General features: G+C 38.5%; 1 protein-coding gene and 1 pseudogene across 1 annotated transcript; one reads left to right on the top strand and one right to left on the bottom strand.

Moving 5' to 3' along the window:
- Positions 1–15,336: 15,336 nt before the first annotated feature.
- Positions 15,337–17,699, bottom strand: LOC130948728 (uncharacterized; annotated as a pseudogene).
- Positions 17,700–18,267: 568 nt separating this feature from the next.
- Positions 18,268–19,183, top strand: LOC130948729 (probable glutathione S-transferase). Its single transcript, XM_057877583.1, has 2 exons — positions 18,268–18,688; positions 18,785–19,183. Exons 1-2 carry the CDS (start codon positions 18,380–18,382, stop codon positions 19,136–19,138), a joined length of 663 nt encoding a protein of 220 aa, XP_057733566.1. The 5' UTR covers positions 18,268–18,379; the 3' UTR covers positions 19,139–19,183.
- Positions 19,184–21,779: the final 2,596 nt, after the last annotated feature.

A 21,779-nucleotide genomic window follows, 5' to 3' on the forward strand; every position in this document is an offset into this window, starting at 1 on the left:
AAAGCCCGTTTTATATCTTTCTTTGGGGTGAATACCCAATTGCCAAAATCCTGCTTTGAGATCAAACTTACTAAAAAGTTTAGCTTCACTAAGGCGAGGAGTTATGGCATCAATTCTTGGTAGTGGAAACTTGTCATCTTGTAAGAAGAGGTTTTCTATTCATGTCAAACCCTGAATCTAGCCAACCTATCTTTTATAATACAGAGCTTTCTCTTGATCGTTTACCACCATCTGTCCATAAAACCTTATCCAACAAGATAGAAAACCTTGTTGAAATCACCCATGTTCCAGAAGACTCAAAGATCCCTGCCACTCAACAACCTCTCATAAACCCATACACTTTTTATCACCGACAAAAGTGGTCTAGTATTCGCCGCCTCATAAGAAGAAGACCGTCACCTCCTGTTAAGGAAGTGATTCAAACCTCCCGGTTACAACAGTGTGGTCTTCAAGCCACCTCTGCAGAACAGTATGTGACGATTGAGATTCCTCAAGAACTCATTCGTGAATACTTGTCACAAGGATATACTCACCTACACCTTGGAGCTATAAGGATGATTCTGACCTTACATGGCAGAAAAGGATTACCTGTCACTGCAAAGATTGCACTTTTAGATACTACTTTCAAAGAATACCAACATGCACTTATTGGAGCACTTGTATCCACTCTTACTAATGGGAGTGTGATTCTTACAATTTCGCCAGATTTCACTATCAGGCTTACAGATCCGACCCTTTCCCAAAGGATTCGGATACAAATCCAGTTAATTGGTGTTACACAAGATGCCAGTGCTGAACAAGCAACACTCCATCACCAGGTGTTGTACAGAATCCAAGATCATGCTTTGGATCTGAACCTTCCAAACACCACCCATGATGCCCTTTTAATGTTCACAGATAAGAACCATGGTCCGGCCATAGTTAGCATCCCAAGGATGATTCCTCCAGACGAGCTTGCTGCTATAGTACCACTGGAATGGATTACTAATTACGAGAGAGCTTTTCCTCAAAGCACTCCTGACGTCCATACAACAGCACCACCAGCGGTTACACGAGAGACTGACGAAACAGTCAGAACAGTCTTTCAAAGGCCAGGAACAGAAGGACGACCATCTTTTTCTAGACAGTCATCTTCCAGAAGGATCTATATGATCTCTCCTCTCACTGTTCAACATACCAGTGACCAAGATGATCCCCCAATTCACTACTTTGAAGAAGGAAAGCCAGTCTATGTCTCACACGTCAATGGCCATTTCATATGGGATGTTGACCACAGCATGTGTGACTCAGATTGCGACTGCGATGCTTGGGGAGAATCCGAAGATGAAGATTACTACAAAAAGAAAAAGTCCAAAAAGAATAGGAAGCAGAGCTGTACTGCTCCTCCAAAGTTCCATCCACCCGATGACCCTGAGGAACCACCAAAGTTTCACCTAAGGCAGAAGAAAAAGAAGCCCTCTAGGCCCCAGTTCTCAGATCATATTGCTGTACCCTGTATAGCAACCCTTAAACCTTATGAGCAGGAGTTTCCTCCTCTACAGGTTTCCACTGACAGTCAAAGGATTACTCGGCGGCCATACATAGCCCCAAAAGGAGTAACTCCACAAGGAGTCCAGTCAACTTCACCTCAAGATGAGGTACTAAATTGGCAAACGGAGAATGCTGTTAGCCAAAATAAAGTCCTGTTGAGAATTGATCATACCTTGGAAACACTCGTTGAAAAGACAGACAATCTGTCCTCACAAGTGTACTCAGTTCAAACTCAAGTTGATGAGCTAAAAAACAGACTGACCATACAAGCCCAAAAACTTGACCAAGATCTAAAGGCTTATATCCAAACCCATTACTTTGGCCCAGATTTCCAAAAGAAAGACCAAGAGCTCACCCGTATTAAGGCCCAAATCAGACAAATTGAACAAGACCAAGCCAGACAACCCAAGCCACAAACTTTGGTCACAGATCCATTAGCCTTATATCCACCACAGTATCCCATACACACACCCACTTACATTCCTCCACAGCAGCCAACCATAAATGAACCTGACTATGACAACATCTTCAAGAGCCATTACCACCTTGCTCGACGACTACACACAAAACCTAAGCCACACCCGGTTCAACCTACAGGACCTTCACAAAAAAGGACGTATAATCCACCATGGTCAGAAAGAGAATTTCTCAGAGGAGAAACCTCCAGAGAAAAAACTGAGACAATCTCCAAGGAAAAAGAGGAACAGGCACCAGAAAAGAGGACAATCGAAATGATTGATACAGAGATCACTTCAAGCGACTCATTTGAAGAAGTGACGACTGACTCATCAGATTTTTCGGTTGAAGAATCATCTGAGGAAGATCAGATTGCAGATCTTTCTGCAATAGCAATGGTTGATCAGGCTAATCCAACTTCAGAAGAAGAAGGAGAAGGAATAGTTGTAGAAGAAGAGGATGACGTTGTTCCTCCACAAACTAAGTCCACTCCAACGAAGGCAGGCAACCATTACTTCACTTTTGACAACCTCCCTCCTCACAAGTACAGAGAAAGGTTGAATGATTTTGGCGCTTGGATTGACACCCAAATGTCCAGCCCTAATGCAGATATCCAGCAAGTACTCTCTGAGTTTGTCACTAGGATGACCGGCAATCTTAGAGAATGGATAAACACACTAAGTGAGTATGAACGAATGCAACTCACTGGTGGAACTGCTGCTCAGTTTCTAGGAAGATTACACAGAGAATTCCTAGGAGACATTGGGATTATTCAGCAGAGAAATTCCCAAGAATACTATGAGATGAAATGCTGTTCACTCAATAAGAAAGATCTTGAAAAGCATTTCAAAAGGATGCAGGCTAAATATTATCCTCTTGGAGGTCAGAGCAACTCAACACTCAAGGAAGTTTATCTTGCTTCACTTCCAAAAGAGCTTCTTCCAGAAATACGAAGAACGATGACCATCTACCAGAAGGATATTCCAACAATAACCTTCGGAGAGATCTATCAATTGGCTCTAGCAGCTCTTGACAAGCTCTGCAACCAGCAAGACTTGTTCAAACAACTAGCCAAGAATTCCCTTAAGCTAAAGGGAGCATGCAACAAGTCTTACCTGCAGATCAAATGCAAGGATAAAGACTCATGTGATTGCCACACAAAGAAGAAGCACCACTTCGGAAGAATCAGGCGATCAGACTTTGATCAAAGCCATTTCAGCAGAAGAAGAAAGTTCAAAGGAAAGAAGCGGTTCTTCAGAAAAAAGACTTTCAAGGACAAGCGAACCAACAGATGTTTTCTTTGTGGACAAACAGGGCACTTTGCCAAGAAATGTCCCAATAAGAGGCAGACAAGCAAAAGGGAAATCAAGATGCTTCAATCTCTACAAGATGCTGTCTTGACCCGAGAAGATGAAGATCTTGAATCGATCCTTGAAGAACAGTCAGAAGCAGATGAATATACAAAGTATGTGCTTCATAATCCTGAAGATAATTCTTCTGATGATGACTACAGACCAATCCACTGTATGGCACCTGCTCCACCTCAACATCACATGCCAGAAAAAAGATGTCTAGGAAGCCTAGGTTCCAAAAGAATTGATGGAATCCAACGACCCCACTTCAAACTCAAACTTTTGGCGTCCAAGTATGATATGCCAAAAAAGGTCGTAGCACTGCTTGATACAGGATCTTCTGCAACTGTTGTCAGGCCCAATTTATTACCTGATGAAATTTGGGCTCCTCATGACAAAACCTACATAACAGCCAGCCAAGGACGATTTACTATTGACCATATTTCTAGAGGAAATGTTGGGCTACAAATATTTCCTGAAATGGTTATTTGGCTGAAAGTTCTAGGAAGCTACCTCCCTGAGAAGGATGTACTGTTTGGTTTTGATGCATATTACCAAACGCAGGGAATGTCAATTTGGCCAGAAGGATTGAAGTTCAAAAGGAAGTTCTTGCCATTTCTTGAAAACAGAGGCATTTATGAAATTAGCAAGGCTCCTTCAGACTATGAAGTTATCCAGAACAGGTTACTAAAAACTTGCTGTGACAGCCACGACAAGTTTGACCACCCTCTTCCTTTGTGGAAGAATCAAGAGTTCTTCATTCAATTGCCCTTCAAGAAGAATGAAGACATCAACCCTACCAAGGCAACCCATTCAGGAATGAATCCTGAAGATCTGAAGTTAGCAAAGGAAGAATGCGCTTCGTTACTGAAGCAAGGTTTAATTGAACCAACAACTTCCAACTGGGCATGCCAAGCATTCTATGTGGAAAAGAGGTCCGAACAAATCAGAGGAAAGAAGAGATTGGTGATTGATTACAAACCCCTAAACCTCTTCTTACAAGATGACAAGTTTCCACTACCAAGAATTGATGCCATAACTCCTCGGCTTAGTGAAGCTAAACTTTTTAGTAAGTTTGATCTCAAAGCAGGATTTTGGCAATTGGGTATTCACCCCAAAGAAAGATATAAAACGGGCTTTTGCATACCTGATGCACAGTACCAATGGACCGTCATGCCATTTGGACTAAAGGTAGCCCCGTCATTATTCCAAAAGACTATGATCAGAATCTTTGAGCCCATACTCCACTCAGCTCTCATCTACATAGATGACATCCTACTGTTCTCAAAAGACGGCCCAACTCATCAGGCCCTTCTGATCCAGTTTACTGAAATTGTAGAAAAATATGGAATAATGCTATCTCAAAAGAAAAGCCTTATTGGTCAGGCCCAAGTTGATTTTTTGGGAATGACTTTTAATAATGGTTTTTTCCAGCCTGGAGAGCACATCTCAAAAGAACTGTTAAACTTCCCTGATGATCACCTGACAACAAAGCAGGTCCAACAGTTCTTAGGCATCATCAATTACATCCGCGACTTTATTCCGGATGTGACAAGACATACAAGCCAGTTGTCAAAGCTACTAAAAAAGCAACCCCCACCATGGGGCCCTGAACAGACGACAGCTGTCAAGCATCTGAAAGAAGTAGCACAGAAACCCCCACCATTGAAGACTCTCTAAATCTCTCTCTTTCTGAAATCTTGAGTCTCCAATATGCTTATCTTTGCTTTAGTTCATTAGGCTCTGATACCAAGAGGTGCATCCAGACGTACTTCTGAAAGAACATACCAAGGGACCAATACATCCTGTCATCTCTATCCCGATTTCCCACTAAACTCATCTTAATTGGGGATTCAAGGGACCTTATGACAAGACCGTCATGGATGCCGATATGTTCTTTCTTTCCAATACTGGAACTTCTCACGGATCGGATCAGTTTCATTTCTGATAGGCAGGATCCTCAAGAACGAGGCAAGCCTAGAGCATACGTGAAACTAGTAAGCAAAGATAAGCATATTGGAGACTCAAGATTTCAGAAAGAGAGAGATTTAGAGAGTATTCATGGTGAATATCTTACAATGGTTATATTGAAAGATTATGTTCTGATTTTTACAATGGGAGAGCCCTCTATATATAGAGGCTCTTGGGTAGTGGAGGATAAGAAAGAATCTTATCCATCATCACAACAAGACAAACAACTTTAAGCAAGCTACTCGAATACAGACACGTGGACCGCACTACTAGGAGATAAGAAGGAATCTTATCTCTACATCATGACAACTTTATCTCACATCACACTTTTTTATGATTACAAAAAGACAAACTTACTTTATGTCACACCATATTTTACATGATTATAAAAGACAAAATACCATAATGACTTCTGGACATCATGATTCTCGCTGGGTCCCATTTTTTACAGATTGTATTTCGTAATGGGCTCATGTTCATCAATGTCATCCATAAGGTCATGTGGTCCTTGATCCTCAGTGTCACCATCTTCAATCCCAGCATCCACATATGTTGGGCTTGGCAGTAGTGGATAGACCCTTGATCCTGGCTCTTCGTCTTCAATGTTTCCATAGCCATATGTAGCTTGATCTACAAGAGGAGAATTCCATGGGTGTTCATCCTGGTGAAGTGGCGGGGTAGGATAAGTCACAGATGAAGCAAGAAAGTTGGCTTGGAACTCTCTTAATTCTTCTTGTATAGTCCTGGAGGAGGAAACTTCCTCTTCTGATGGAAGTGAGAGTCCTTCAATGGCCTCTGTGAGTACCTCGACGTTAGGATTGTTGTGGAAGGTGAGATGTTTGACCAGATTGTTGAGACAGTGTTTCTCATCTGTTGGCCATATCTTTGAGTAACCAACAATGTTAAAGTTATTTCTGGTGTAAAGAATCTCATTACGATAAGCAAACAGCCTTCTTAGGACAAAGGCATAATAAAACCTGTGTCTCCGCTTATCAGGGATGTTCCAAACGTCATGGTCTGTAAGGGCACTGAAAAGTTTTCCTCTCCAAAATGGGATAGGTGCAAACATCTTGAGAAGTTTCTCAAGATTTGTTCCTGAGAAGTTTTTGTCACAGAGGAACCTGTACATAGCAATTCCAGGAACTATGATGGCGCAATCATACTGAACAGTGAGCGCCCATATGAACCACAGCATTTCTTCAGGAATTTCACCTTTGATAATGGGTATAATGTGATAAGGTGTCTTTGGGTGAAAGTGTTGAGGTTTTGCCGTGATTTGAGTAACAAGGAGGAGCCTGTGTAACCAGTAAAACAGGCATTCTTCAGCTAGGGTCTTGACCTCAGCAGCAGTCCTAGGTCGAAGGGAAAAAGGAAACGGTCCAGGTTCTCTTCTATAGAACTTGTGGTCTTGAGGGCAGTCTGGAAGAGGGAAGGTTGGTGGTGAAGCTCTATTCATGGCTAAGATGTGAAGAACTTTGGGTGGTAGTTCTTTGGTTGGTCTGGAAAGGTAGTCAGCTATGGTGTTGTGGTTTCCCTTGATGTGTTTTACTGTGAATTTATAGCGTGAAAACCAATCTTTCCATCTCAGAAGTTGTGAGTTTGGTAGTATCTTCCCTTTGGTGTCTAACATGGATGGAAAGGACGTATTGTCCATTTCCACAATGAAATGATATGCACTCAGATGAAAGCTGAACTTCTCAATTCCTCTTTTGACTGCTAAAATCTCCTTGTACGTAGCATGATAGTGTTTTTCTGACTCCTTGAATTGTCCGCTAGCATGCGCACAGTAGTGTCTTGTTCCATCAATCTCTTCAAGGAGAACAGCTCCCCAGAAATTATCACTAGCATCAGTTTGCAAGATGCGTTGTCCATTGCTAGGTATCTTCAATGGTGTCTTGTCATATTATATTACTATTAAATATCTTGAGGTGCATTTCATATGGGATGTTGACCACAGCATGTGTGACTCAGATTGCGACTGCGATGCTTGGGGAGAATCCGAAGATGAAGATTACTACAAAAAGAAAAAGTCCAAAAAGAATAGGAAGCAGAGCTGTACTGCTCCTCCAAAGTTCCATCCACCCGATGACCCTGAGGAACCACCAAAGTTTCACCTAAGGCAGAAGAAAAAGAAGCCCTCTAGGCCCCAGTTCTCAGATCATATTGCTGTACCCTGTATAGCAACCCTTAAACCTTATGAGCAGGAGTTTCCTCCTCTACAGGTTTCCACTGACAGTCAAAGGATTACTCGGCGGCCATACATAGCCCCAAAAGGAGTAACTCCACAAGGAGTCCAGTCAACTTCACCTCAAGATGAGGTACTAAATTGGCAAACGGAGAATGCTGTTAGCCAAAATAAAGTCCTGTTGAGAATTGATCATACCTTGGAAACACTCGTTGAAAAGACAGACAATCTGTCCTCACAAGTGTACTCAGTTCAAACTCAAGTTGATGAGCTAAAAAACAGACTGACCATACAAGCCCAAAAACTTGACCAAGATCTAAAGGCTTATATCCAAACCCATTACTTTGGCCCAGATTTCCAAAAGAAAGACCAAGAGCTCACCCGTATTAAGGCCCAAATCAGACAAATTGAACAAGACCAAGCCAGACAACCCAAGCCACAAACTTTGGTCGCAGATCCATTAGCCTTATATCCACCACAGTATCCCATACACACACCCACTTACATTCCTCCACAGCAGCCAACCATAAATGAACCTGACTATGACAACATCTTCAAGAGCCATTACCACCTTGCTCGACGACTACACACAAAACCTAAGCCACACCCGGTTCAACCTACAGGACCTTCACAAAAAAGGACGTATAATCCACCATGGTCAGAAAGAGAATTTCTCAGAGGAGAAACCTCCAGAGAAAAAACTGAGACAATCTCCAAGGAAAAAGAGGAACAGGCACCAAAAGAGGACAATCGGAATGATTGATACAGAGATCACTTCAAGCGACTCATTTGAAGAAGTGACGACTGACTCATCAGATTTTTCGGTTGAAGAATCATCTGAGGAAGATCAGATTGCAGATCTTTCTGCAATAGCAATGGTTGATCAGGCTAATCCAACTTCAGAAGAAGAAGGAGAAGGAATAGTTGTAGAAGAAGAGGATGACGTTGTTCCTCCACAAACTAAGTCCACTCCAACGAAGGCAGGCAACCATTACTTCACTTTTGACAACCTCCCTCCTCACAAGTACAGAGAAAGGTTGAATGATTTTGGCGCTTGGATTGACACCCAAATGTCCAGCCCTAATGCAGATATCCAGCAAGTACTCTCTGAGTTTGTCACTAGGATGACCGGCAATCTTAGAGAATGGATAAACACACTAAGTGAGTATGAACGAATGCAACTCACTGGTGGAACTGCTGCTCAGTTTCTAGGAAGATTACACAGAGAATTCCTAGGAGACATTGGGATTATTCAGCAGAGAAATTCCCAAGAATACTATGAGATGAAATGCTGTTCACTCAATAAGAAAGATCTTGAAAAGCATTTCAAAAGGATGCAGGCTAAATATTATCCTCTTGGAGGTCAGAGCAACTCAACACTCAAGGAAGTTTATCTTGCTTCACTTCCAAAAGAGCTTCTTCCAGAAATACGAAGAACGATGACCATCTACCAGAAGGATATTCCAACAATAACCTTCGGAGAGATCTATCAATTGGCTCTAGCAGCTCTTGACAAGCTCTGCAACCAGCAAGACTTGTTCAAACAACTAGCCAAGAATTTCCTTAAGCTAAAGGGAGCATGCAACAAGTCTTACCTGCAGATCAAATGCAAGGATAAAGACTCATGTGATTGCCACACAAAGAAGAAGCACCACTTCGGAAGAATCAGGCGATCAGACTTTGATCAAAGCCATTTCAGCAGAAGAAGAAAGTTCAAAGGAAAGAAGCGGTTCTTCAGAAAAAAGACTTTCAAGGACAAGCGAACCAACAGATGTTTTCTTTGTGGACAAACAGGGCACTTTGCCAAGAAATGTCCCAATAAGAGGCAGACAAGCAAAAGGGAAATCAAGATGCTTCAATCTCTACAAGATGCTGTCTTGACCCGAGAAGATGAAGATCTTGAATCGATCCTTGAAGAACAGTCAGAAGCAGATGAATATACAAAGTATGTGCTTCATAATCCTGAAGATAATTCTTCTGATGATGACTACAGACCAATCCACTGTATGGCACCTGCTCCACCTCAACAGCACATGCCAGAAAAAAGATGTCTAGGAAGCCTAGGTTCCAAAAGAATTGATGGAATCCAACGACCCCACTTCAAACTCAAACTTTTGGCGTCCAAGTATGATATGCCAAAAAAGGTCGTAGCACTGCTTGATACAGGATCTTCTGCAACTGTTGTCAGGCCCAATTTATTACCTGATGAAATTTGGGCTCCTCATGACAAAACCTACATAACAGCCAGCCAAGGACGATTTACTATTGACCATATTTCTAGAGGAAATGTTGGGCTACAAATATTTCCTGAAATGGTGATTTGGCTGAAAGTTCTAGGAAGCTACCTCCCTGAGAAGGATGTACTATTTGGTTTTGATGCATATTACCAAACGCAGGGAATGTCAATTTGGCCAGAAGGATTGAAGTTCAAAAGGAAGTTCTTGCCATTTCTTGAAAACAGAGGCATTTATGAAATTAGCAAGGCTCCTTCAGACTATGAAGTTATCCAGAACAGGTTACTAAAAACTTGCTGTGACAGCCACGACAAGTTTGACCACCCTCTTCCTTTGTGGAAGAATCAAGAGTTCTTCATTCAATTGCCCTTCAAGAAGAATGAAGACATCAACCCTACCAAGGCAACCCATTCAGGAATGAATCCTGAAGATCTGAAGTTAGCAAAGGAAGAATGCGCTTCGTTACTGAAGCAAGGTTTAATTGAACCAACAACTTCCAACTGGGCATGCCAAGCATTCTATGTGGAAAAGAGGTCCGAACAAATCAGAGGAAAGAAGAGATTGGTGATTGATTACAAACCCCTAAACCTCTTCTTACAAGATGACAAGTTTCCACTACCAAGAATTGATGCCATAACTCTCCATTGACGTGTGAGACATAGACTGGCTTTCCTTCTTCAAAGTAGTGAATTGGGGGATCATCTTGGTCACTGGTATGTTGAACAGTGAGAGGAGAGATCATATAGATCCTCCTGGAAGATGACTGTCTAGAAAAAGATGGTCGTCCTTCTGTTCCTGGCCTTTGAAAGACTGTTCTGACTGTTCCGTCAGTCTCTCGTGTAACCGCTGGTGGTGCTGTTGTATGGACGTCAGGAGTGCTTTGAGGAAAAGCTCTCTCGTAATTAGTAATCCATTCCAGTGGTACTATAGCAGCAAGCTCGTCTGGAGGAATCATCCTTGGGATGCTAACTATGGCCGGACCATGGTTCTTATCTGTGAACATTAAAAGGGCATCATGGGTGGTGTTTGGAAGGTTCAGATCCAAAGCATGATCTTGGATTCTGTACAACACCTGGTGATGGAGTGTTGCTTGTTCAGCACTGGCATCTTGTGTAACACCAATTAACTGGATTTGTATCCGAATCCTTTGGGAAAGGGTCGGATCTGTAAGCCTGATAGTGAAATCTGGCGAAATTGTAAGAATCACACTCCCATTAGTAAGAGTGGATACAAGTGCTCCAATAAGTGCATGTTGGTATTCTTTGAAAGTAGTATCTAAAAGTGCAATCTTTGCAGTGACAGGTAATCCTTTTCTGCCATGTAAGGTCAGAATCATCCTTATAGCTCCAAGGTGTAGGTGAGTATATCCTTGTGACAAGTATTCACGAATGAGTTCTTGAGGAATCTCAATCGTCACATACTGTTCTGCAGAGGTGGCTTGAAGACCACACTGTTGTAACCGGGAGGTTTGAATCACTTCCTTAACAGGAGGTGACGGTCTTCTTCTTATGAGGCGGCGAATACTAGACCACTTTTGTCGGTGATAAAAAGTGTATGGGTTTATGAGAGGTTGTTGAGTGGCAGGGATCTTTGAGTCTTCTGGAACATGGGTGATTTCAACAAGGTTTCTATCTTGTTGGATAAGGTTTTATGGACAGATGGTGGTAAACGATCAAGAGAAAGCTCTGTATTATAAAAGATAGGTTGGCTAGATTCAGGGTTTGACATGAATAGACCAAAGTCTCTCTTACTCTCTATCATCTCCAATATACCTTCTCTTTGCTTTAGTTCATTAGGCTCTGATACCAAGAGGTGCATCCAGACGTACTTCTGAAAGAACATACCAAGGGACCAATACATCCTGTCATCTCTATCCCGATTTCCCACTAAACTCATCTTAATTGGGGATTCAAGGGACCTTATGACAAGACCGTCATGGATGCCGATATGTTCTTTCTTTCCAATACTGGAACTTCTCACGGATCGGATCAGTTTCATTTCTGATAGGCAGGATCCTCAAGAACGAGGCAAGCCTAGAGCATACGTGAAACTAGTAAGCAAAGATAAGCATATTGGAGACTCAAGATTTCAGAAAGAGAGAGATTTAGAGAGTATTCATGGTGAATATCTTACAATGGTTATATTGAAAGATTATGTTCTGATTTTTACAATGGGAGAGCCCTCTATATATAGAGGCTCTTGGGTAGTGGAGGATAAGAAAGAATCTTATCCATCATCACAACAAGACAAACAACTTTAAGCAAGCTACTCGAATACAGACACGTGGACCGCACTACTAGGAGATAAGAAGGAATCTTATCTCTACATCATGACAACTTTATCTCACATCACACTTTTTTATGATTACAAAAAGACAAACTTACTTTATGTCACACCATATTTTACATGATTATAAAAGACAAAATACCATAATGACTTCTGGACATCATGATTCTCGCTGGGTCCCATTTTTTACAGATTGTATTTCGTAATGGGCTCATGTTCATCAATGTCATCCATAAGGTCATGTGGTCCTTGATCCTCAGTGTCACCATCTTCAATCCCATCATCCACATATGTTGGGCTTGGCAGTAGTGGATAGACCCTTGATCCTGGCTCTTCGTCTTCAATGTTTCCATAGCCATATGTAGCTTGGTCTACAAGAGGAGAATTCCATGGGTGTTCATCCTGGTGAAGTGGCGGGGTAGGATAAGTCACAGATGAAGCAAGAAAGTTGGCTTGGAACTCTCTTAATTCTTCTTGTATAGTCCTGGAGGAGGAAACTTCCTCTTCTGATGGAAGTGAGAGTCCTTCAATGGCCTCTGTGAGTACCTCGACGTTAGGATTGTTGTGGAAGGTGAGATGTTTGACCAGATTGTTGAGACAGTGTTTCTCATCTGTTGGCCATATCTTTGAGTAACCAACAATGTTAAAGTTATTTCTGGTGTAAAGAATCTCATTACGATAAGCAAACAGCCTTCTTAGGACAAAGGCATAATAAAACCTGTGTCTCCGCTTATCAGGGATGTTCCAAACGTCATGGTCTGTAAGGGCACTGAAAAGTTTTCCTCTCCAAAATGGGATAGGTGCAAACATCTTGAGAAGTTTCTCAAGATTTGTTCCTGAGAAGTTTTTGTCACAGAGGAACCTGTACATAGCAATTCCAGGAACTATGATGGCGCAATCATACTGAACAGTGAGCGCCCATATGAACCACAGCATTTCTTCAGGAATTTCACCTTTGATAATGGGTATAATGTGATAAGGTGTCTTTGGGTGAAAGTGTTGAGGTTTTGCCGTGATTTGAGTAACAAGGAGGAGCCTGTGTAACCAGTAAAACAGGCATTCTTCAGCTAGGGTCTTGACCTCAGCAGCAGTCCTAGGTCGAAGGGAAAAAGGAAACGGTCCAGGTTCTCTTCTATAGAACTTGTGGTCTTGAGGGCAGTCTGGAAGAGGGAAGGTTGGTGGTGAAGCTCTATTCATGGCTAAGATGTGAAGAACTTTGGGTGGTAGTTCTTTGGTTGGTCTGGAAAGGTAGTCAGCTATGGTGTTGTGGTTTCCCTTGATGTGTTTTACTGTGAATTTATAGCGTGAAAACCAATCTTTCCATCTCAGAAGTTGTGAGTTTGGTAGTATCTTCCCTTTGGTGTCTAACATGGATGGAAAGGACGTATTGTCCATTTCCACAATGAAATGATATGCACTCAGATGAAAGCTGAACTTCTTAATTCCTCTTTTGACTGCTAAAATCTCCTTGTACGTAGCATGATAGTGTTTTTCTGACTCCTTGAATTGTCCGCTAGCATGCGCACAGTAGTGTCTTGTTCCATCAATCTCTTCAAGGAGAACAGCTCCCCAGAAATTATCACTAGCATCAGTTTGCAAGATGCGTTGTCCATTGCTAGGTATCTTCAATGGTGGGGGTTTCTGTGCTACTTCTTTCAGATGCTTGACAGCTGTCGTCTGTTCAGGGCCCCATGGTGGGGGTTGCTTTTTTAGTAGCTTTGACAACTGGCTTGTATGTCTTGTCACATCCGGAATAAAGTCGCGGATGTAATTGATGATGCCTAAGAACTGTTGGACCTGCTTTGTTGTCAGGTGATCATCAGGGAAGTTTAACAGTTCTTTTGAGATGTGCTCTCCAGGCTGGAAAAAACCATTATTAAAAGTCATTCCCAAAAAATCAACTTGGGCCTGACCAATAAGGCTTTTCTTTTGAGATAGCATTATTCCATATTTTTCTACAATTTCAGTAAACTGGATCAGAAGGGCCTGATGAGTTGGGCCGTCTTTTGAGAACAGTAGGATGTCATCTATGTAGATGAGAGCTGAGTGGAGTATGGGCTCAAAGATTCTGATCATAGTCTTTTGGAATAATGACGGGGCTACCTTTAGTCCAAATGGCATGACGGTCCATTGGTACTGTGCATCAGGTATGCAAAAGCCCGTTTTATATCTTTCTTTGGGGTGAATACCCAATTGCCAAAATCCTGCTTTGAGATCAAACTTACTAAAAAGTTTAGCTTCACTAAGCCGAGGAGTTATGGCATCATATTATATTACTATTTTTTTTCTGAGTCTGATATTTACAGATATTTAATATTTTTTATTATATCACATCATATTATATTACTATTTATTTTTCAAGGTGAGATGACTTTCATTTTTTACATTTATTTTTTTTTGTTATTCTATATTTTAATTTTAATCATTTTGTTTTCATTAATTTGACATACACATCTGTATATATATAAATATTTTTTTGTCAACTACAGTTTACTTTTTTTTTTGGCTTTGACGACATAATTTGCATTTTTATTCATAATTTGCAATAATGGTAGTTGCTCATGTTGTCCTACATAACAAATAGTAGATACTAAAAAATTAGATCTCTTTTTCACTGTGACTAATTTTAAAGACATTGTTAAGACAGTCATACTTGCATTAAGGTTTGAATATGTTGTTCAGAAAATCAGTTTTTCCAGGTTTATTGATAGTCTCTGTCCAGGTGCACCAAACCTACTCATTAATATTATATTTATGGAGACAGAATTAATGGACCTACTTTTTGCCAAACTCGATCAATTGTTTATTTATTGTACAAGAGTTTGTTTATTCTAAAACCAATTATTGATGAGAATATAGCATTATATATAGTTTGCAGGAATCATTTCGGAACAGATGGCCACACATGAGAGGGGCTCAGATGGATGCTTTGCATTACCTTCCAAAAGTTGGAACAATGAAGAAAGGTATCTTACAATAAAAAGATCAAATATTTTTCAATTTATTTTAAAAACAACTTTCTAATATAATCTCATCACAAGGGTGATTGCCCAGGTAAGCTTTGATCATGTTTGACTATTCATATTTCATGGTTAACAAGGAATATGTCAAATTACTATTGCATCGTTGCCTTCATATGTCACTGCTCAGTTCATCGATAGATAATATTAAAAATTAAACCAAGTCTGCAATGAGAAAAGTACAATGAATATACCACCAAAAACAACGGTAAGACTTATATTGAAAAATGATATATGGTTAGATATTTGAACAATATAAAGGAGGTCCTAATTTCAAACTCTACTTTCATGAACTCAACATGTGAAAATCAATGTTACTCAGGTGAATCAATATGATGAATTCAGGAACCGATACCAAGATTGCATACCATAAAAAATGGGCAAAATAACTTACTATTCCCCCCGATCAAGCTCTTTAACAATGTAGGTAGGAACATAACATCATCCACTAATGAATAAAATCTGTCACCCGACGTTGGATAAAGCCTAGAAAGGAAAAAAAATTAAGAGCTCCTTATCCTTATCCTTTGTTTTCTTACGGGCCAAAAACCGTTCTTTTGTTGTGGCCACAGCATCTTGACTTCTTTTGTGATGATCAGGCTTTGGCTGGGAAGCTGATGAATGTTGAACTGAATCCTTTCCTTCCACGGACGCCTCAGAATTTGGCTTCATATCTGAGTGATCAACAGTTCTGTTGGAAGGACTAGGAGTTTCACCCAATCCACATCGTTTTTTGTGTATTTGCATGTCTCTGCAGTTCTTTGCTCAGCTCGATTCTCGTGTTTCCTCTCGCGAGGATCTTGTGCACCATATGCAACATTTTTTATCAAGGTTTGTATAAAAATAAGCAAAAGGTCCTTCTTTGTAACCTATATACAAATATGAAAGTTGTATGTCAGCAGTATGCAAGAAACAGAGAATTGGAAATATAGGAATTGAACAATAACGAAGTACATCAATTCAATTAGGATATGGAAGAAAACGAAAAGCAAGACTGTTCTTCCATTACCAATCAAGTTGACAACCAAGATATGATAATGAATATGGGAAATTTTTAAAATGCTTGAACGTTGAACCTACATCATCTCTCTCCTCTTGAAGTTCCCGCAGTCGTTCTAGCTCCATCTGTCTCTCACATTCAGCAAGCTTCTTTCTGTAAGCTTCAGTAATAAATTTGCCTTGGGCAATCTTTTTCTCATAAACAATATCATGATACTGTTCCCGCTCTTTTACCTTTTTAATCAGATCTTGGATATACATTGACTGCATGACAAAATTTGCAGGATGATGATTAGCAATGTCAGTTGGCATGAAACTGAATTTTTTTTTTTGAAAAACAAAAGAAATAATAATAACAATAATAATTAACTCAAAATTATAACACGAAAAAGTAATTTTAACCATAAAACAAGAAGCAACTTTAAGTATTAAAACAAAGTGCTAATTACGAATCAAGAAGGGCTGCATGTCACTGTGACAATCCAACTATCAATACCATATGGAAAGGAAACAAACTATATTTATTAATCTTAAATATAGAGAGAACTTCATATGCTACTTGCCATATTGATCTATATATATAGATAAAATTATATATAATTTTAGGTTATGTTGTTCTATCTTTATAAATTGGACCTTCCCTGTCCAAATGTTGCATGAAGTATTGAAATTCTACATGCTGAAAATTAGTCCACAAAAATGATTTGATAGAACAAAGATCACGTCATTACCATACTTTTCTCTGTTCGCGATCTTGTATCAATGGGCGGGCAACTTTCTTTTTCATTTTGTCATAGATTCCATCGTAATCAAATACAGTTGGATCTTCTTCTAAGGCTTTCTTTTGCTGCTCCTCAACCAAACAACACCCACACACACAAGGATGTGAGATTATATTTACTTCAACAAATAAACTAAAAAATATAATAACCATGTAAATTCACAAGTTCTATTATACTAGAGAAGCATCAACTTACGTCCATAAGAGTCTTTTTCTTGCTAGCTTGGAGAGCGATTTCTCTCTCGACATCATTCCCTTCATCAACATTGAGTCCAAAAGGTGCTGCAAGGGGAGAACTTTTTTGCTGCTGCTTCTGTTTTGCAGGCCTAAGGTTTAAGCCGTACTTGCTCATTTCACCTACCTTATTTGCCTCTGTTTGAACACAAAGCAAAGAAAACACTATTTTAATGAATCCAAATTAATTTGTATCAATCCATAAGGCTTTAATCACCACAATTTACACGAAACAATGTTTTTAAAAAAGAAAAGCAGCTGATATTACTCGAAGAACAAATAAAGACGAGTTCCTGTAGCTACCAAAGACAAGTAAGACGAACAAGTCAATCAACAATGGAAAATGGAGAAGAGAATTTGGGAAATAGGGTTCAAAACAAAGCAGAGAAAGATAGCCAGCACTTCAAATTGAAGCAGAGACAGAAAGTAGAAGTTTAATTACCTTACCTTAGGGCTGTGTCTTGCGAGTTCAACTATCATGAGCTTTGTGCCTTTGCGCTTCACCACTTTTCTTTGCTATGATTCTTCAGACGCAGATTCAAAGAATCACCTAACCAGTGGAATTTGTATCAATCTGCGTTTCGCTCCAAATCTCTGCCCAAGAGAACCAGAGAAGAAGAGCAAAATGTGCACGATTACACGAACACGAAGAAAGAAAACAACCCAAACAAAAAGTGAAAGCCAACAGATGGGCTCCAAAAAAACCTAAACTGATTAGGAAGCCCAATAAGAGCCCGAACCAAATAAATAGATATAATTTGTTAAAAGAAATGTCCCTTAAGCCCAATAGATATAATTTGTTAAAAGAAATGTCCCTTATCTACCAAAAAAAAAAGGGAAAGAAATGCCACTTAATATGTTCTATACTTCTATCTTCTAAATAATCCCGAATATTCGCAAAGGAAACTTTGGTATTGCCGTGCGAGCTGCGACCACCACTCATTCAGACAAGAATTTGCCGCAAGAAATTATGTTAAAATTAAAAGTTTCATTAAAATTGAATTGGAAATAATAAAATATATTTATATATAAAATTTAATTTGAATTAGTTAATGAGTACAATTTTGGTGTACTCACAACTGTTCTCTTGAATGATATGAGTTTAAGAGGTTAATTCTCTAATTTATTTTTTTTTATTTCATTATTTTGAACATATATATATATAAACCACTAAAAAGTTTGATTAAAATTTGACGATTTTTCCAATGTTTTACTAGTTTGGACAAACTTGATAATTGATTCTGGATTAAACTAGCCGATTGAGAACCACGGAAAATATTCATATATATATAGAAAAAAGCATAGCCCTTGTTCTGAATTAGTAACGAAGAATGGAAGACATTAAGGTGCTAGGGTTCTGGTCAAGCCCTTATGTCCACCGAGTGATATGGGCTCTGAAGCTGAAGGGCATCAGCTATGAGTACATAGAAGTGGAGAGGCATGGCAAAAGTCAACTATTGCTCCAATCCAATCCTGTTTACAATAAGGTCCCTGTTCTTATTCATGGAGGCAAATCCATTGCAGAATCCATGGTCATTCTTCAATATATTGAAGATACCTGGCCTCACAATCCCTTGCTTCCTCAAGATCCCTATGAGAGAGCCTTAGCCAGATTTTGGATCAAATTTGGAGAAGATTCGGTAATCTTTACTCAATCTTCATCTATTCTCTCTTTCCAATACTGTGTTAAATCAAAATTAGTTTTCTTAATTGAAATTATTGAGTTGGTTTTGTAGACAGCTTCTATTACTGATCTGTTTATGAGACCCTCAAAGAATGAAGAAGAGAGGGCAATTGCAATTGAGAAAGCAAAAGAAATTCTGAAGGTAATGGAAGAGAAAGGACTAGGGGACAAGAAGTTCTTTGGAGGCAACAATATTGGAATGGTGGACATAGCTTATGGATTGCTTTGTCATTGGTTAGAAGGGTTGGAGGAAATTACAGGGTTGAAACTAATTGATCCAAGCCAATTCCCTCGGTTGCATGCATGGACTCAAAATTTCAAGCAAGTTCCTCTGATTAAGGAAAACCTTCCTGATTATGAAAAACTCTTGGTCCATCTTCAATGGCGTAGACAGCAATACATGTAACATTAAAAATAACAATGTCATATGATTGTTAACCTTGTGTTTTAATTTGCTTTTGTATCTGTCTGTTTTATGCCCCACTTTTATATGTCGAACTTCATTTATTTCAAAAAAAATGTCATATAACTAGCTATAAGGTATATATCTAAAGCTGGTCTATACTTAGACCTAATAAAGTGATCAAGGATATAGAGGAAGTGTTCATGTATGTTTCAACATTCTGAAAGAAAACAGGGCACTTCTTTACTATTTTGTCTTAGACTGATATAAGATTTAATACTGTAGTTGTGAAAATCAAATAATCGAATCGATTAGACTATTAGGTCACTGAGATTTAGTTAGTAAATTATTGGTTGAATCGGCTAATTTAGTCCTATTTAAATAAAAATATAAAGAATCCTGTTAGGAATTAATGGAGTATTTGTACAATGTGTACAATGAGCTATTTATTTAACTCAATATGAATTAAAAAATGAATATCCATAATAAAATATTACTAATTTCTCAAATACAATACACCCATACTATTCAGAATAACTATCCGGGTACCAAAGATAATAAACATATGATATTCTACTTAATCGAACATTTCTAAACCCCCATTATACACATTATACAAATACTCTATTGGCTCCCTACGCTTCCTCAAATATAAAATAATAAAAAATTTAAATTAAATTTTGAAAATATATCTTCATCAATACTTAGAGTCACAATCAAATCTCAATTTTTAAAATAATTAATACAAAAATAAATATAAAATTAATCAATATTACAATAATATCTTAATTTGACACAATAATAATGATAATTAATTAAGCAATTAACAATCAATTCTAATTAAACAATTAACAATCACACTGTAATAATGGAACCTATTAACAATTAATCAATTAAGCAATTAACAATTAATTAATCAATTCTAACCAAACCTATTATCTAATTCTAATCACACTAACATTGACAATTAATTAGGAATTAACAATTACATCATAACAATTAACAATCAATGTTAATCATGGTAATTTTAGAGCCTTCAAAATTAAAATTGAAAATAAGGCACATCTCTATTAATTTTTTATTTTTGGTTTTCTACAGTATCTCTCAGTTCGACAGATCAAGGATTAATCCTACGCACGGTACTGAGCTCTATTTAAGAAATATGCTACTGATTATAGGTTGCTGTATACATAAAGCATAATTTGAACTTCGACATTTACTTAAAAAACTAATAAACTAACTGCTAAATTAGCCTAATTTAGTTCATTCAATTATTTTTATTAGTAGAATTATAATATCATAACTACAAAATAAACTAAATAATTAAATATTAATCTCTAACTATTTTCTTTTCGGTGTTTCAAAAGATTTTTGAGATTAATACAATTGGACTGTAATGCTGATATTATTTCTTTTTTTTTTAAATCTTATAAAGATATCGTGTGGACCAATACTTATAAGAATGCAATCACGTATCATGACCTAATATAATGGCAAGGTAATTAATTAAGATAAATCATTTACATTATTTTTTTTCTTATTTCCTTTAATCTCTTTTTACTAAAAAGTGATTGTAACTTTCATGCATTTAGGTTGTACTTAATGTTGGATGCGATACAGAAATTTTTTCTGGTGCTGTCTCTGGTGGCATAGTAAGTTTAGTGGCTAAGGTGATTATACTTAGGTGTTGTCTGTGATGACCAAATGTATCAGTGGCTAGCGTGACTATAAAGTAGCATTTGGTGAAAAACAGAAATAGAAAGACTGAGAGTCTGAGACTGAAAGACAAAGACTAAGAGATCGAGATTGAAATAAATCTCGTATTATATTTGGTGCAGAGTGAAAGACAGAAATTGAAATAAGAATGAAACTCTAATTTAATTTGAACAAAAGGTAAAATTAGAATTAGTTAGATGAAATGGGGATATTTTAGATATAAAATGTTATTAAAATTTCAATATCTATCTCTAAAAATTTTAGTCTTCTATGTCCCTACTTTTTGAAAATACTAAAATACTGAAATTTTGAGGACAAAAACAAAAAATTTAGTACCAACAAACATGATACTGAGTTTCAGTCTCTCGATCTCTATCTCACTACCTCAAAACAAACACTACCTACGTGTTTGGCCTGTAATAATGTAACATGTAGCAGGTTGACTATCAAATTCAATCACATGACTCCGAATTTGAAGGACAATAACTTTTTTTCATTGGTAAATGGTAAACCAACGGTAACTCTTCTAATCAAGATGGTAATTATGAGTGTGTGCATTTAGTTTTTTTGTTGTTTTTTATTTTTGTTTTGGACTATGCATTTGAACCCTACCAAAAACCCACTAAGACCCGCCCTCCCCAAACCCATTCCTACCAGATCCTACATTGCTGCTAGGTACCCCTGACCAGCGAAGAACTGCTAACAAACTCCATGGCTGTCACACCTTATGAGAATTGCTAGTGATATTCCCTCCAATGGCGCTAATCAGAACAATGAGACCACTTCTGCTCTAATGAATATGCTCGAGAATGGGTCAAGTCACAAGGATTTCAATCGGATTCCTCCGTCAAATTCTCTTCCGCCGCCTGCCGTACCACGCTTTTCTCTTTCTCTTGTGGTGTATTTCTAAGTTTCTTTTGGTACAGAA

This window comes from Arachis stenosperma, chromosome 9, assembly GCF_014773155.1.
Source record: "Arachis stenosperma cultivar V10309 chromosome 9, arast.V10309.gnm1.PFL2, whole genome shotgun sequence".
In the NCBI taxonomy this organism is placed as follows: domain Eukaryota; kingdom Viridiplantae; phylum Streptophyta; class Magnoliopsida; order Fabales; family Fabaceae; genus Arachis; species Arachis stenosperma.

Excerpts from the sequence above, each read along its gene's own strand:
- LOC130948729 (XM_057877583.1), top strand. The coding sequence starts at position 18,380 with ATGGAAGACATTAAGGTGCTAGGGTTCTGGTCAAGCCCTTATGTCCAC. Across the intron at positions 18,689-18,784 it reads TCAAATTTGGAGAAGATTCG|ACAGCTTCTATTACTGATCT; the intron begins GTAATCTTTACT and ends TTGGTTTTGTAG.